The sequence below is a fragment of the Bidens hawaiensis genome, unplaced genomic scaffold, assembly GCF_021521415.1.
Source record: "Bidens hawaiensis isolate Kalapana, Puna unplaced genomic scaffold, B.hawaiensis_p1.1 tig00009479_1, whole genome shotgun sequence".
Classification (NCBI taxonomy): Eukaryota; Viridiplantae; Streptophyta; class Magnoliopsida; order Asterales; family Asteraceae; genus Bidens; species Bidens hawaiensis.
In genome coordinates this window covers 452,009-469,923 of record NW_027491704.1, presented here as the reverse complement: position 1 = coordinate 469,923, position 17,915 = coordinate 452,009, and the positions used below count along the sequence as shown (strand labels likewise).

The 17,915-nt window shown below is 36.0% G+C and overlaps 1 protein-coding gene across 2 annotated transcripts in view; it reads right to left on the bottom strand.

Moving 5' to 3' along the window:
• Positions 1–2,658, bottom strand: part of LOC143532573 (glu S.griseus protease inhibitor-like) — a 74,627-nt gene extending 71,969 nt beyond the window's left edge. Inside the window, exons 1-2 of one of the 2 annotated variants that reach the window (XM_077027594.1) lie at positions 2,525–2,658; positions 2,335–2,430 (exon numbers count right to left, since the gene is read on the bottom strand). In XM_077027594.1, the coding sequence (XP_076883709.1) occupies positions 2,335–2,430; positions 2,525–2,618 (190 nt within the window). In that variant the 5' untranslated portion in view covers positions 2,619–2,658. Of the gene's footprint in view, positions 1–2,162; positions 2,234–2,334; positions 2,431–2,524 lie in introns of those variants that run through there. The other variant, XR_013135200.1, reaches the window with a different exon arrangement.
• Between the last annotated feature and the right edge of the window lie 15,257 nt (positions 2,659–17,915).

The window sequence follows — 17,915 nt, the reverse complement described above, 5'->3', positions numbered from 1 at the left end:
ATCAGCTGTAGACTCATGATCACGTTAAGACATCTTGCAGAAAGAAGAAAACGATTTCGGGAAAATGCTGGCCTGAAAAGGTGAGTATTTGCCGGAAATCGCTAAGAAGATGAAGAGAAGAGTGAAAGTGTGGATTACAAAGAACCCTCTCCCCCTTTATATACTAATCGCAATTAATGCGATGAATTTAATGCGGAGGAGAGAGAAATCGAAGGTGCAATGAAACTATGACACGTGGCAAAAAGAAAGCTGGCAACAGCTGTTGACAGGACGCGTACCATTAATTTCGCGGCCACGCGCTCAAAAAATCGCGCCAACGCGCCTGAAAAAGCGTCTGGAATGACCATGTACTGTCACGTCACCATAACTTCCTGCACGATCTGACACAGTCAGAAGAAACCGTCGCACGACGTTTCAGAGTTTTGGACTGTTCTTATCTTTCCACCAACTCTTCGAATTTCAAAATTCAAAATTCAAAAAGATTCAAAAGTAAGCGGGAAAATACCCCTAACCTTGGCGAACAAGTAACCGTAAGACGGATGCGGGTACAGTGTTAAGGAAAAACCCTTCACATACCTAGCACCCGCAGGGAATTGAAGCCAAGTATACCTCGGCAACCAAGTAACTATAAGACGGGTGCGGGTACAGTGTAAAGGCAAAACCCTTCACATACCTAGCACCCGCAGGGAATTGACGCCAGGAATACCTTGGAAGTAAAGTAACCGTAAGACGAGCGCTGGTACAGTGTTAAGGCAAAACCATTCACATACCTAGCGCTCCGCTGGGAATTGAAACCAAGAAGGATCTTCTGGGCAATGCTTGCGGAAACGGAAATAACATCCCCGCATAGCGGGAACGTCGAGAACTACGTTGTTTGAAGCTCCAGGATGGAATTGGTGGTTTTAACATAATTGATCACTATGTTCAAAACTACCAAAACCTCATGGAGAATCCACACAAGTGGGACTCAACGCTCCTGACTTGCGAGGAGGTTACAGCCTACCCGCATCATACCCAAAGACCAAGCAGGAAACTCGGGAATTTCTGCAAGTGACAAGGACTTCCGCGGGAGGAATCCCCGTGGAAAACCTTAAAAAACCCTTTTCAAAACCCTTTGCTAAAGTCCAAAAGTTCACCTCACTTTATTAAACACTCATGAGAAGAACATTGGACTGGGGGGACTTGAAGAGGTAGGTCCCAGCAGAGTCCAGTTGGACCCGCAAGACTCACCTTGAAGAGGAACGTCTGCGCAGAAACCAACTGGATCCGCAGGACCAACCATGCTCAGAGACGTGACGTCCTTACGCGCAGTACGCAAGCTGGTCCCGCAGGAAATGCCTCCCAATGGTGAAGGACTCCGCCTGTCCCCGCAGCCTCGGATACAAGCCATCAGGGAAGGCCACTTGCGCAGCAAGGCTACACGCACAAGGCACTTAGCTCTCAATCACTCAGTGTCACCTGAAGGAACGAGCGAAGCCGGGAACAATCCCGCACAAGGGCGGGAGGGGGAATACTCCCGCCCAAATAAGCCAGTCCGTACGATACAGGAAGATCTTCTGTACTGTACCTGACGAGGTATGGGAAAAAGATCTGACTAAAGATACGACAGCTTATTGACAACAGTATGGCGAGCAGCATGCTCCTGTACTGTATGTCACTATTAGCCGCTGCCTACTCACCAACTCTTGTCATACCACGTGCGTAGCCGGCAGTTGGTGGAAAAGTAATAGTATACAGCAGGCCTGGTCGCTATCAGCCGCTGCCTACCCACCAACTACCAGCAGGGCATGTGCGTAGGCTACTGTTGGTTGAACAGAAATACTGTCGCAGCCGGCCACACCTCCTTGGAAACCTACCTTCGGCTATAAATACCACAAATGGTATGACCATCTCATCTTATCTTGTATCATCATATTATACCTGATATCTGCTCTAGCAATCTCTTAATATACATTTATATTTAAAGAGCAATCTAGTCTGATTCTCATGCCGGAGGGTGGTCACAAGGAGGAACCCCCCCCCTTCTCAGTGACAAGCTCACGGTGTCTGTTTTGCAGGTTATCAGAAGAACCATCTTCTCAGGGTCTAACCCCTCGTGGGAAACATCTATCTAACCCCCAGGTTACCAGTAATCTGTCCGGGGTCCGGTTAGTGTTTCTTCAATTCTCTTTCTCAATTGTAACCTTCGCCACTTCTCCTTTTTCCCCTACAAGCTCCGGCCATGAGTTCTTTCCTGTATTAATTAATTAAAACACGGTATTTTGTTCAAATTAATCACATGGAATAACTTAAAAGAATTAGAAGAGATAGTCACTGGTATGTGTACATAATTACCTTCAACAATAATTTTTTCACCGTCAGTGGATGTGGCAGCGGGCTTGCATTTCACGGAGTATCTCACTCTTGCCGTCTTGCTCATCAGTGGCAAACCTGATCAAGATTAACTACTTTTTTGTTAATTATATATAACCATGGTATAATCGTATACTCATTACTTATAATTATTTTAATTATCTTAACATACGAAGAACCGGAGAACCGTAGTTGGTGCTCATTGGTTTTTGGAGCAGAGAGAAGGACGGTGAGGAGGTAGGAATGGGAGTGGAGATGGATGCCATCTTAATTCTTCTTCACTTGAGTTACAGGAACTTGCAATATTGAACAGTTGGAGGTTGCACTTAGCGGGTTCCGTTTGTGTTGTTTATATACAAAGTTTGAGTGCTTTTGTTTTTTTTTATTAAAATTATTTTAAATGCAGCTGCATAAATTGAAATCTTTTACTCCACCACTAATTTCTCTACACGCCGGATAGTTTTTTGGACTCCACTAGAATAGTTCACATGTTTAACGTTTTGATGAAAACTTCCCAACCCACTTTCATATAATTTAAAAAAGGACCATCATTGACCATCACATATTTAGTCTACTACACGGGTGCCCGCGCGATGTAGCGGGAAACACAGAATTTAAAAATCACGTATAGATTTATGGGCGTTATTTGAAACCGTGAAATCGTTTGCCGGTATATGTAGATTAATAATTCTTATTTTAAACTCAATTTATTATCGAAGTACAAACCAAATCGTTGGTAATGATTCGGTTTGGTTGGTTTCAATTCTCAACGGTACGGTTTCAGTTTTCGATAACAAAATACCATTACTAACGATTTGGCTCACAGTTTAATTCAAAACCATCAAAACCGGATCACGAACACCTATACATAAAATGTTATTTTTATAACTTAAACAAACTATGGTAATACCATACTCAAATTAAAGAGAATAAAATGTTCGTTTTTATGGTGTAATTTTTTTAAAAAAAATATTAACGTACAAAAAATTTATGACCGTTTAAAAATCATAGGGGAAGTTGGGTTAAAAGTGAAACTAAAAAGAATAGATAGGTAAAAGATAGAGGTTGAATTTGTAACTATTCTTTAAATTTACATAAACTTGATTAAAGTAGAGGAAACAAGATTGTATCTATATTGGTAAAATATGAAAGAAATGTGATATTTGTGTTACAAATGACCACTTTGTCTCTCTTTAATCTTAAACCATTTGCTTAAACAATTGTAAAAACCTTAAAAATCCATTGTCTTAGTTTGCCCTTCACTCGTATATTATATAATAGTATATAGATATATAAATATGTTTGTTAAGATTTTATTTAAACAAGTATTTTGAACCCCGCGCTGCCGGGCGATCAATTCCAGTAGCCAACGGTATTTCGACCACCACCAAGGGTTCCGAATTGGATCCTGACAACAGTAGACAGCAATCACGATATTTCAAACCCCACCAAAAGTTCCGAATTGGAACCCAACCCAACTATCACCATAGGCTCAAATACATGATCATCATAGCCGTAATCAACCAAATTGATTCATAAGAGCTGCTGTCAACCAAACTGCATTTATGTCTAGCAATAACTTATGTTTGCGGGTTCAAAGTAATTGGCAGATTTTGTATAAATTATGTAATTTAACATCAAAGAACTGTAATTCCTTTGCTACAATTAGTATAAAAAACAAAAAATCCAAAAAAAAAGGAAAAGAAAAGAAAAGCCAGGCTCTCTATCACAACTGTAAGTAGTCCTAGTTTTCAGTCCATACCCCAAATCAACAAAATTGGTATTTAATGAACTTCTGGCGACCACAATGATTTACCAAACGCATAAGAGCTTTAATTCGTAAATTTGGAATCCAAAAATATTACAAACAGCAAACAAAGAACTTTTAATTGAAGTCAATAACTCAAAAGAACTGTAATCAAAGAAACAGCAAACAAAGAGCTTTAAATCCAAGCCAAAAAGTCTTGACAGCCTTCAAATTAAACAAGTCAAACAACTGTATGTAATCCATGAAGATACAACCTAAAAATACAACAAATGAAATCAATAAATATTCTACAAAATTGTTAAATACACATTCGATCTGAACAAGTAACATGCATGCATATGGTTACTTTTGTCCTTTTACCTCCACAGACGGCTCGCAACCACCACTCCATTGACGCAGCCAAGGGTGCCGGATCGGAGCCGACAGATGGACGAAAATTACAACAAAAATGAAATTCTATAGACGAGAAGAAAACAAATTTTAACCTTTTAGACTGAAATTGCAAATATGAACAGAGCACAAAAACAATAACCAAGTTTACTCATTAAATGATAATATTAAAAATTTATATTTGTAGATATCTAATATAAATTTAATTGTGGATATCTATTATTTAACTATGGATTTATTTTATCCTTAACCATTGAAATTTAATATGAAATTAATTATGAATTTTCTAAATAAATTTATTTGCTTTTCTTAAAATCTTTTATTTAACTCATCAAATATCACAAAGTTTAAAATTATGTTCGCTAAAATATTAAAAAGAAAATGTTTATTGGATTTTAATAATCCCTATTAACTGGTATTGCCCGATAATAATCCCTATTCATTTTATCACTGCTGGCGGTCCCAAATTTAAAAAAGTTGCCCCCCATTAAAAATAACTTAACAAAGTTATATTTTTTTCCGAATTTCATACTATTGTTTTAGGGCTTTTGTTCGGAAATAGGATGCGAGTCGATTGATGTAAAACTTAGCTCGAAACAGTGATCCAAACGACTTGATTTTTTGTTAATTGTAAGTTCAAACATCCGAATTGAAGCATTGTTCCGCCGTTTTGGAGCAACGTTTCGAACGAAGCTTTACATCAATTAACTCATATCCTCCTTCCGATTAAAAACCCTAAAACATTAGTTAGAAATTTGGGAAAAAGTATAACGCCGTTAAGTCATTTTTAACGGGGTACCATTGGAGGCTAACTTTTTTAAAAAAATTTGGGACTGCCTGCGGTGATAAAATGAATAAGGATTATTATCGACCAATACTAGTCAACAGGGATTATTAAAATTCAATAAACCAACAAGAAACACTAATGACGATAATTATTCATTACGAATTAATTTTAAATATTTTATGTGATGGTTTGAATGATTAAAATATAATGTGCCCAAATAATATAATATATAAATATATATTAAAAGGCAGATTCGGATTGTGAGAGTTTTTACTTTTAATTTACTGGAGACTTATTATTATTCATAATGATTAAGAAGTTTGGCAACGCAATCATGTGATTGGTCCATGTATTTTTACGTGTTTGGTCGGCCCTTTTATTTGCTTTTAATTTGTTTTTCGTTCTTAAATTCGTGTCGTTTACCTGCCGTAAAATATGGGTTTTTTAAACGTTGATACAGTCAATTGATTCCGACCAAATTCACGTTAACTCGCGGTCGCAACCTAAGGTTTTTTCCCCTTGATTTCTTTTTTAGTCCATCGATTCCAAACGAATTCGCGTCAGGTCACGGCCAAAACGTCCGTATATTTTTGTTTTTCGCCACGGTCTTTTTATGTAAATATGTTAATTTGTTGTATTTTGAGTGTGGACGAATTAACTTATTGCTTTAATTTCAGTGTCGTAACCTGATTCCAACTGAACTCGTGTCAGTTCACCACCACAACACATGGTTTTCTATGTACAATTTAGTCCTGACAAAGTCGATTCCGACTGAATACGCGTTAGTTCGCAAACGCAGCCTGCAGGTTTTTTCAATTACTTTTTTTGGTCCCTCGATTCCAGTTCAACTGCAATGCGCTTTTTTTTGTTCGCCACATTTTTTTATATCTTAAATATGCTAAATTGTTGTATTTGGGTGTGGACGAATTTATGATTTGCTTTATTTTTAGCATTGTAACCAGATGCCAACTGAAGTGTCGTTGGTTTGTAACCGCAATGTGTGTTTTGTATGTTAATTTGTTGTATTTTTCTGTTAACAAACTTTTTTTTTTGGGAAGGGGGTGGGGGGTTATTACTGGTTTCGTAACATAGCATTGATCGAATTCACCTCGGCTCGCAGACGTATTACACGATTTGATAAGCTGTACGAGTACGACTTCCAATAACATTGTTGCGCCGGAAATCTTCCTAGTTTTACTACATTTCCAACTTCATGACATTTACAACTTCATGTACCATTCATTCTTGTGGGTTAGTAAATGATCTAGATTCCACGTAGGTTCCACATTTTGGAATTTGGAATTTTTAGTTTTGCTTTTTATTTTTTTTTTGTTTACCTTTGCTTTTCTACTACTCCCTTTTATTAGCTTATGTAATTTACAAACACCTCTAACTCTTCATGAACATCTTTTAGGCTTTACTATTGATTTAGATTAATATTTGATAATTAAAAACCTCTTTATGTTGTATGAATCAGTTCAAGGATTTGGATCTTTAATTATTTTGTTCTTAATTTCATATCAGATTGCAATATGGTTGTTTAGCTGAGAATGTTGTTTTTCAACATCGACTTGATATAGGATTTTGATATAGAGTTTGAGAGTTAACATTTTGGATCTTTAATATTTTTACATACGTCCTTTTTTATTTAAAGGTCCCGCCGCAACACGCGGGTCTGAATACTAGTAATATAAAAGTAGTTCATAATTTCTATATGCATTTGTTTATGAGGCATTGGATTTTAATAATCTTTATTCAATGGTATTGGTCGATAATAATGATCAATAGCTATTTATTTTATCATCATCGGCGGTCCCAAATTTAAAAAAGTTGGCCCGATGGCCCCCCATTAAAAAGGCCTTAACAACGTTATACTTTATTCTGAATTTCAAAATAGTGATCTATAGCTTTTGATCGGAAGCAGGACACAAGTCGATTGATGTAAAACTTAGTTTAAAACGGTGCTCCGAAACGATGAAACAATGCTTCAATTCGGGTGTTTGAACTTACAATTAACAAAAATCAAGCCGTCTGGATCACCGCTTCGAGCTAAGTTTTACATGAATCCGCTCGTATCTTCATTCCGCTCATAAGCCCTAAAATATTAGCTTGAAATTCAAAAAAAAGTAAAACGTTGTAAAGTCTTTTTAATGGGTCCATTAGGGGCACTTTTTTACAGCAACGATAAAATGAATATGGATTATTATCAACCAATGTCATTTAATAGGAATTATTAAAATCCTATAAACCTTTATATATTTATAGTGCAATTTGACTTAACTAGTTATGCTAAAACAATATTTAAAGGACTAAATTTAAGTGGATGCTAAATTTAATTTTTATTTTTTAAATATTCAAGGACTAAGTACACTTTAGTTAAATTAAAGTTTGTCAGGTACATAAAAAAAATAAGTTAACTCAATCGACAAGAGTCTTAATTATAGAGTTAACAGGATTTATAATTGTCACGTCAAAATTCTTTTTTAAAGACATATTCTTACGATTTTATCTATTAAAATTAGATCACATTATATATTATTCATTCTATGTAATATATGATTTTATTTAGCCCGTTCTGTGTATGTGTTAAAACACATAAATTTTTTCTATGTTCAAGTAAATAATATTATATAGATTTATTTGACTCGTATAATATCTAGTATTTTAACCTAGGTTAAATAATATAAAGAGCAAAGTGTGTATTCTCATAGTTTTTTAGTCACAACATTTTTATTTTTTAGTTCACATTCTAAACGTTTTTATGAAAACTATTCCAATCACTTTCAAATTATTTAAGATCTTTTCACGGAGTGTTTGTCTGTTTGTGAGGACGATTGTGGCCCCCCACATGTTTTATGCACATGTTTGTGAGGCTTTTTTCATATTATTTTGTCCTCCTTGAAAATCTAATGCCCGGACATCCGACTAACCCACTTCAACCTCAAAATCAAAACGTGATTAGCTTGGCGTCAACAACGCCTTCAATTCCTAAATGGTGACTAGCTGAAAACAACCACAGGTCTATTATGGCCCTATTCATAAGGATCATGTTTGCAGGATTTGTAAGACTCTCTATGGCTTAAGCAAGCCGCTTATGCCTCGTATCATTGATTATTAATTGTTTGCATCGTCTCTCTTGGGGTCACTGGAAGCAAATCTGATAGCCCCTTTTTCATGTTTCATCGAGGCCATGATATTATGTTTCTCATATTATAAAGGATAGGTGCACACCATATATTTTTAGTAATTAGCATAGAGATTTGGTAAAAGATCAGCTTCGATCAATTTGTTGATCAATATAGACAAAGAATCAACTTGAATAAAAGGGTGAACAATGATAAAGGATAGGTGCACACCACATGCCTGGTTTTGAAAATATAGTGTATCACCAAGAAGATCCTTACATTTCACACATTAAAGAGGTAGTCCATATGAACCTATAAATGCTTCGCGAAAGCTGAAAACTTTAGATATTTACACAACTCATATAATTAATTCTAACTAGTGATTTCCCCGCGCGTTGCGCGACGAAGTCCTTTTTTTCCCGCGGCGATTCGACGCGAATTCGGTTGGAATCGGTAGTGTTCGCTGCATTACCAGAATTAAGACAAAAAAATAAATTTGTTTAATAAACACATAAGAAATTTTAAAATATCTAAAACAACGTATATTATGTCGTTAAACTTAGGCGTTGGTAAACACCGAGCGCTGTCGGCAAAACTCGGACGTTAGTAAACCTCGAGCGTTGAAGCTTGGGCTTTGGTAAAACCCGGGGGTTGCTGGTAAACCCGATAAAAAACAACATATTTAAAACGACGTTTATTCGGTCGGTAGAACCCGAGCGTTATGCGAGCTGACGTAAATTTAGCCAGTGTCGGTTACGTTCGTTGAATTGGTAAAACCCAGACATTAGTAAAACCCGAACATTACAACAGCGTGTCGCAAATTCAGGGGGAGAGACACGAACAACACAAGGCTTAACAACTCAACATTAACCAACTTACCATGGAACCATGATGTGCTTGTAATGTGAAATTTATTTTTTAACCCGTAAGCTCAAGATCTCTTAAAAAAGCTGTGGCACCGAGTGTTGCTATTTATATATAGTTATAATGAACCTCCAAATAATCCATTAGAACAAATTAACGAACCTAAGAAGGTTTGAGTTCTCTAGTAGAGACCTAAGTTTGATCCCACATGTGTCACTTTTGATGGATTACGGCAATAAGGGATTTTAGCTAGGCCTTGTGAGGTCAACTTGAATTTGGAGCCCATCTGGGCTTTCGTCCAACCGTGTGTTACGCGAAAGAGTTCTGCTTTTGTGGTGGCAACGACTGTCAAGTGGCAGCCGGCGGTATGGTTTCCCGTGAACGTCCAAGCCAAACTCCGAAGCCAGCGGGGGCCGATTATGACAACATAGTCTGGCCAAGTGGGACAAAGAGACTCTTCAATTTGTAGAGTGCGATGGCCTGAATACAAAAACAAAGTCGTCGTTCTAAAAAAAACAAACCTACAAAAGTATAATAGTCAAATATGTAACTCATGTTATTTATATAAACTAAAATTGAAATCCATATATATCAACAATATAACAGTTATTATTACTAGTGTATAAAAAAAAGAAGTTTGATGTTGCAAGTGTCCTGTTGGGTCACTTGTCAGCACCAAATTGTTCGTAATTCTTGTTTTTTGTTTACTTTTGTTTTTTAGTTTAGCTCACGTAACGAATGTAACAGAAATCGACCGAGCGTTATTTTTTTGTTTTAGTTCCGGTACCATAACTAATGTGTGGGAAACCAACCAAATTCGCGTAGACTCACCGCCTCAACACCCAGAACTGATAACGCCTGAGTTTTACCAACCGACACCACATCATTGGTCTACCTCAGTTTTTATATTAATTTTTTTTTTGTTTTAGTTCTGGTACAGTAACGAATTTAACTGAACAAAAAATTTTTTTAGTTCCGGTACCATAACGAACGTGACAAAAATCGATTGAATTCGCATACACGCACCACCTCAACGCCTGAGACCGACAACGCTTGGGTTTTCCAATGCCAGAGTTTTACCAAACCACATCACCCCATTGTTCCCCTGAAATTTTTATATTTTGTTTTTGTTTATGTTTTTGTTTCTGTTTTAATTTCTAGTATCGCAATGAATGTAATTCTTTTTAATTTGATAATTAAAATTTCATCGGCTCACTGTCGCAGTGTCGGGACCGACTACGCTACAACACCTAGGTTTTACCAAACATTTTGTTTTAGTTCCGGTACCGTAACAGATGTAACTAAAACCAACCGAATTCCCGTCCACTCACCACCACAATGCACGGGATCAACAATGCTCGAGTTTTACCGGCCGAATAAAGTTTGTTTTAAATATTTTATTTTTTTTATGTTAATTTGACTAATTTATTTTTTGGGTTTTAATGCTTGGATTTTACCAACGTTTATATAGTACCGTAACGAACATAACCGAAACCGTACGAATTTGTGTTGACTTACCCCCCCGCAATGCATGAGACCTGCAATGCTCGAGTTCTACCAACACCCCTGTTTTACAGACCGAATGTCGTTTTAAATATTGTATTTGTTTATATGTTAGTCTTTTTATATGATAATTTGACGATTTTATTTTTTTATGTTTTAACGCTTGGGTTTTAGCAGCGTTGCTTATATCAAAATGAATGTAATCGATATTGACTGAATTTCTATCAACTCGCCGTCGTAACGCTCGGTTTTACCTGCAAGGGTTTCAACGATTGGGTTTTACCAACCGAATCTTTTGGGTTTAATTATAATACCAACTAAACCCACATTAGTGCATCGCTGCAAACCGACGGGTATATAAACAGATTCGATCTGCCTGACGTAACACGCCGGATAGAACGCTGGTAAATAATAAAGTTCGTAAATTTTTTGTTAAAGGATGTAAGCTAAGTTGCGATATTCATGAAATGGTAATAAAAATAATTATATATACTAAATGATATCCCATATATATCTATAGTATCTCACAAAAAAATTACAATTTTTACCACTTTTCACTTCCACATTAAATCCCATCATTTTTAATAAGTTTTTATGTTAGAAATTTTTGCTGCAAACATTGCTAATTTAATGTTTTCTAAAAATTGTTAATTTAATATTTACTTAATGTTTTTACAAATATTTGAAATTTGTAATTAACGTTTCAACTTTATTACACTTGGATGTTCATCAAAATTTTTACTATTTATAAAAATAACCATAATATTACATTGTGTCTCTCATACTTGTTTGCACCCTTAATAATTTAAATTGAGTAGATCTTTACTTTAAATTGAATAGATCTTTATTTCGTAAACATTACACAAGCGCGCGCGCACGTATCGGGTGTCGTATACAAATTCTTTAACTTTCATTGCTAGATTTATGCACAATCAGGTTTTTGAAGGCCTAACTAAATCAATAGAAAACATTTATGATTTACGGTTTAAGTTCTCTTATGATGGATTTAAATAATAAAGTATATTGCTATTAACTAAAACATTCTTTATTTATAACTTTTCTAAGAAAGTAAATTTGTAAAACTTTTAAGGATATTTTCTTGATTTTTGGTTTATTAATTTGTGTCAACCCCTCATAAAATAAAAGTTTATGGTGTTAAAAACTAAAAGCCCTTTTAAAAATAAAATTGTTTTAGAAACTATTGTACAATTACTATGTATAAAATAAGTTTGATAGGTTTTATTGGTTGTTATATATTGATGGGTTAGGTTATAATAGAAAGTATGTTTTTGTAGGAAGGATAAGAAGTAATCTTGTCCATTGATTTTGAATATGGAGGGTTGAGATTAGTTTAGGGGGAAATCAAGGGTGAAAGAAGGGGGAGGGCATAAAAGGAATAACACATTTGTTAACTTTCTCTCTCCACATGCATGGCACATGCCAAATTCCCCCATCATTTTAAAACGTCAATAACTTTTTTTACAACGTTTTTATTGAAAAACAAATTCACCATAATAACAAGTGCCTTTTTATCTTTCATATGAGTACCATATTGTAATATAAAATTTAAAAAAATTAGTGGGTTTTTTACAAATTATGTTTTACAAAATTGTGTTATACAATAGTATTTTTCATTGTGTTTTTTCTATTATATTTTTTACATTTATATAATTGTGTTTTTTATTTTGTTTTTTTCATTGTGTTTTTTTCCATTGTGTTTTTTACATTGTATTTTCATAGTGTTTTCCATTGTGTTTTTTCAGACTTTTCCGGCCAGGTGGTGGCGGTGGGTGACGGTTGTGGTGGCGGTGGGCGGTGGAGTGGTGGTGGTTGTAGAGAGTAAATATGTAATTGGGTTTTATGTAAGTGGGTTTTTGAAATTAATAAAAGTGGGTTTTTGAAATTAAATTAAGTGGGTTTTGATATTTAAGTATTAAACTAAAATACCCTCCTTCCTAGCCTTCTTAGGAAAATCAAACTTCTTATTTGAACCTAACCCATATATTGATTACTAGATTTTATCCCCCGTATTACGGGGGCTGTTTTACATTATTCGTTTTTAATATTTATATATGTATATTTGGATTTTAATTTTATTTATTGTAAGAAAGTTAATAATTAATATACTTGAGGTTTGATAATATAATGGTTTCACAAATAAATGATATTTTATAATCCGTTTTAAAAGCTATTTGGGTTTGGTGATACCCATTACCCGTTTATTTTCTTTATTATAAAAGTGTTTCTTAATTATAAATAATATCTTTTATTTAAATAAAATAGGATATTAGTTTTTATGATATCCCTATTTTATAAGATTTTCATATCAAATATTTTATGAGATTAATTTTTAATATAATAAGATGTTACAACCCATTTAAGAGCTATCTGGGTTTGGTGAGACGTTTACCCGTGAATTCGGGTCAAATGCATGAAAACTTTCATTTACAAATAAAGCAATCCGATGGCTTGAAAGAATGCTTGTTTTACATTTTTCATTTTTTAATATTTATTTTTTGGATTTTAATTTTCTTTATTGTAAGAAAGTTAATAATATACTTAGGGTTTGATGATGAAAGGGTTTCATAAAAACTGAGTTAATAATATACTGATTTTAATTTTATTTATTTTTTAGATTTTAATTTTCATTTTTTAATAATATACTTAGGGTTTGATGATGAAAGGGTTTGATGATGAAAGGGTTTAATAATAAACCCGAGTAATATATTTGACTCGGTCACAGGTTACACATCCAAGCACGTGATACGGACCTCTCCACCACGGGTACAACCCGAGTAATATATTTGACCCGATCTCGGCTCACACATCCAAGCACCAAGCACGTGATACGGATCTCTCCACCACGGGTACAACCCGAGTAATATATTTGACCCGATCGCGACTCAACATTCAACGGGCCTCTCCACCACGGGATTTAAAAACCCGAGTAATATATTTGACCCGCCAAAATGATGATCACGTCACACGGGCCTCTCCACCACGGGTACAACCCGAGTAATATATTTGACCCGGCCGTGAATCACCATGCACACACACATCAATAAGCCTACTCACATCATTTTTAGTCACGAGGAACCAAATATCATCACACAACCGTAGGCTATAAAGTAACACATACCCATACATACATACATACCTCCATACATACATACATATATATATATATATATATATATATCATCCCATACGGGAACTAAGTAAATAGGTCTACTCATATTCGATTACTACCAAGTCTATTAACATCGTCGAGTCTAGACCATTAATAATGTATGTAACCTTAAAGGATACAAGACCATAAACGAGTCTAAAATATCCTAAAGCATATAAAATAATTCAAATATAACTTTCAAAACGCACAATCACGAGTGAGACCATGTAGTACCATTCAAATAGTTGTAACGGGTAAAATCGTATAAAATTGGATTTTGGTGTGTGTGCTAGCCCAAAACGTAAAAAGAGTAAAAAGGGCATCATGAACTCACCTGAGGTCAACCAAACACCAGCAACAAGCTAAGGACTCCCTAAGTACTCACTCACAATCAAGGGCCTGTAAATTGCACGCAACGCGTCACTAAACTGGACCGTAAGAACACTCTTGCCTAATGGGCCATTCAAGCCCAACACTTTGGCCCAAGGCCCAACAACTTGGCCCAAGGCCCAACACTTGGCCCAAGGCCCAACCACTTGGCCAAAGGCCCAACAACTTGGCCTAAGGCCCAATACTTTGGCCCAAGGCCCAACAACTTGGGCCGAGGCCCAACCCAAACCCAATTACTTTACCTCAGCCCCTAAAACCTTTCAACTAACCAAATCCACCCTACGATTATGGCCGGGGTTAACCATGATGCACAACTCACCCGCCGGTAATCAAATCGAGTCGAATACGCGCGTAATAAACCTTAAAACAAATTGTCAAACGAATCAGCCCCAAATGGACCAAATTACCATCTTAACCTTTTCTTACATCATAATTATGTCACCCGAGTTGATAGGGTTGACGGTTCCTTTTTACAACTTTCAATTTAACATTTAAACGAAAATTCGCGCACCGCTGACTCGATTGACCAATCACCAACCAAAACAGCCCCGAGTATCAAAATTTTAATTTTCCCACAGCCCTTAAACCCCCCTAGGGCTGTACAAACTGATTCGGTCGGTCATCCGATGGATTAACGCATCAAACTCAACAATTGCCAATCCTACACCCGATAAACCCTAGTTTTCGAACTAAAATCGATTGACCGACCTAAACACCTCTATTGGCCATGAAATTTTAGTATGTTGTAAGTGACATACCTAAGAAGATGGTGGTGCAAAAACCTCAGCCGAAACAGCCCACTTGGATAGCCACCCGGTAAGCCTAAAACAAGCGGTTTAACGATCAATACGCAATGTATAAGGATGGTTTAAAGTGTAAAAGACTAGAGGGGACATGGGACTAACCTTGAATTAGATTTTTACACCTTAATGTTGGCTGGAAAAAAGAAAATCGCAGGCCTAATGCAGCTGCTGCTGTGCGATCGGCCAGGCAAGGGAAAAAGAAAAGCTAGGGTTTGTTTTATGATATAAAGTAATAATTTACACTCTAATCTCTCCAGTATGAAGTGTGTAGCAACTTGGGTGGAAAGTTAAGTGAGAAACGTTTACGAGGGTGGCCAGGAGCTCTCGAAAGAATGCCGGGTCAAGCCCGAAGGTGTACGCAATCACTACAAGGCTAAATCTTTTATCGGAAATTTACGGACGTTAGACCCGACGAATTGTTACCCCAGTAACCATCTCTGTTATAACCCCGACTATCACTCTGGCTGTTCGAACCCTGCTGATAACCGCCCTGGCGGTATCTGTTCTGCTGTCGATTCTGACTGGACCCATGGAAGTTCGGGTTCTGCTGATTCGACGCGTTCATGTATTTGAAATTCGGGCGATTCCTTAGGCCCGGGTGATAAGTATTTGAATTAAACCCTTGGCCCTTAGAATCCCCGTACGCGTAACTGACTTCCTCCTCGTCGGGGTATTCGTCATCATCATCATACCCGGGACAATCTTCAACCTTATGCCCCAACTCTCCACAATCTGCACAAACCGGGAATTTCACCCCGACTTTACCAACCTCTTTCTTCTTCTCCTTTCGATAACCCGCGAGTTCCCGTTCCAACTCTGCAATTCTGTCTGACTCGCTCGAGGATGATTTAACTGTTTGGATGACCTCGTGTTTTCGCCTTCGGTCTGCAGCTGCCTCTGCCTTGGAATCTTCACACATAAATTCCAAAAATTCCTAATCATCTTCCTCGGGTTGATTCAACAACTGACTGTTACAAGAGGCTTTCAAATGCTTTCTGTCTTCATAGTCAACCCATCAACAAAACACTTAACCAGTTCCCACAACTCAATCTGATGGTGCGGGCACTTCCGAATCATTTCCTTGTAATGAGTAAAGGCCTCATGGAATAACTCAGCCGGAGCTGTGAAAAATGTCTAATCTCCATCGGGCCTCGATTGTCTTCGACTGCGAATAATACTCGTTAAGGAAGACCTGCTGCATCTCACCTTAGTTATCATTACTGTGCATCGGTAGCGAGTTGAACCAGTGTTTGGCTTTGTCTTTTAGTGAAAATTGGAATAACCGCAACCGAACCTCATCCTAATCATATGTACCGTCACCGATAGACCCGCAAATAGCTGAAAAATATACGGGTCTTCAGATCCTAGTCCTTGAAAATGGGGAACTATTTTATAGGATTTTCATATCAAATATTTGATTAGATTATTTTTTAATATAATGAGATGTTATAAGTCGTTTAAGAGCTATCTGGGTTTGGTGAGACGTTTACCCGTGAATTCGGGTCAAGTGCGTGAGAAGCCTTCATTTACAAATAAAGCAATATGATGGCTTGAGAGAATGGTTGTTTTACATTTTTCGTTTTTTAATATTTATTTTTTGTATTTTAATTTTCTTTATTGTAAGAAAGTTAATAATATACTTAGGGTTTGATGATGAAAGGGTTTCATAAATAAATGATATGTTATAAACCGTTTAAAAGCTATCTGAATTTGGTGACTCATGACCCGCTTATGTTTTTTTATTAATTACAAATAATATCTTTTTCTTTTTAAATTGGATATTAAATTTTAGTATCCTTATTTTATAGGATTTTCATATTAAATAATTGGTTAGATTAATTTTTAATTTAATGAGATGTTATAACCCGTTTAAGAGCTATCTGGTTTTGGCAAGACACGTACCCATGAATTTGTGTAAATCAATGAGAGGCCTCCATTTAAAAATCAAGAAATCTGGTGGCTTCCATAAAAAGAGGGAGCGACCACATAGGATTTTAGGGTTTTCGTTTATATATATTATATTATAGATAGATTATAAATATTGTATTTTTATTAATTAATCTTTAATATATGGGTTTCGGACTAGTTTATTATAAAGCAAAGAAAGTAAAAATTAAAATGGTGAGACATATTTAGAAATTAAAAGATAATAATAAAAGGAAATCCTATCCAAATTTAACAATTAATATCTGTAGTTTCGGAAACTTGTTTAGCATCTTCCATATATTCTGCGTAATTTTCACTTTTGGATTGTATGATCGGATAACATCTAAAAACAAATCATAAAGAACCGAATTATTACATGCGTGTGCACATTTTATTATTAATAATTAAAGCACTCATACATCATATGCTTACACATATTATTTATTAAAGCGTTCATACATATAACATATTAATATGGTTCTTAACCAACCAAGTTTAAACAACAATAGTCACAAAATATATATAGCTAGCACACATCGTTTATTTATTATTAAATTTTTACGATGATCACGCTTAGTTGACTAGCCTATGACCGGTATTTGAATCACCACATCCTCAGAGTTCACCACAACCCACACACGGTTGGTCCTGAAGTCATAAGGGATGGGAGTTCCTTCCAGTATCACGTAGGCAGTGACCAATGGATTCTCTTTCTCGATTATAGCCTTTGCCACTTCTCCTTTTTCCCCTACAAGCTCCGGCCATGAACTCTTTCCTTTAATAAACTCTTTTCCTACACGGTGTTTCGTAAAGTCACTTCATATGATCATATAGAATA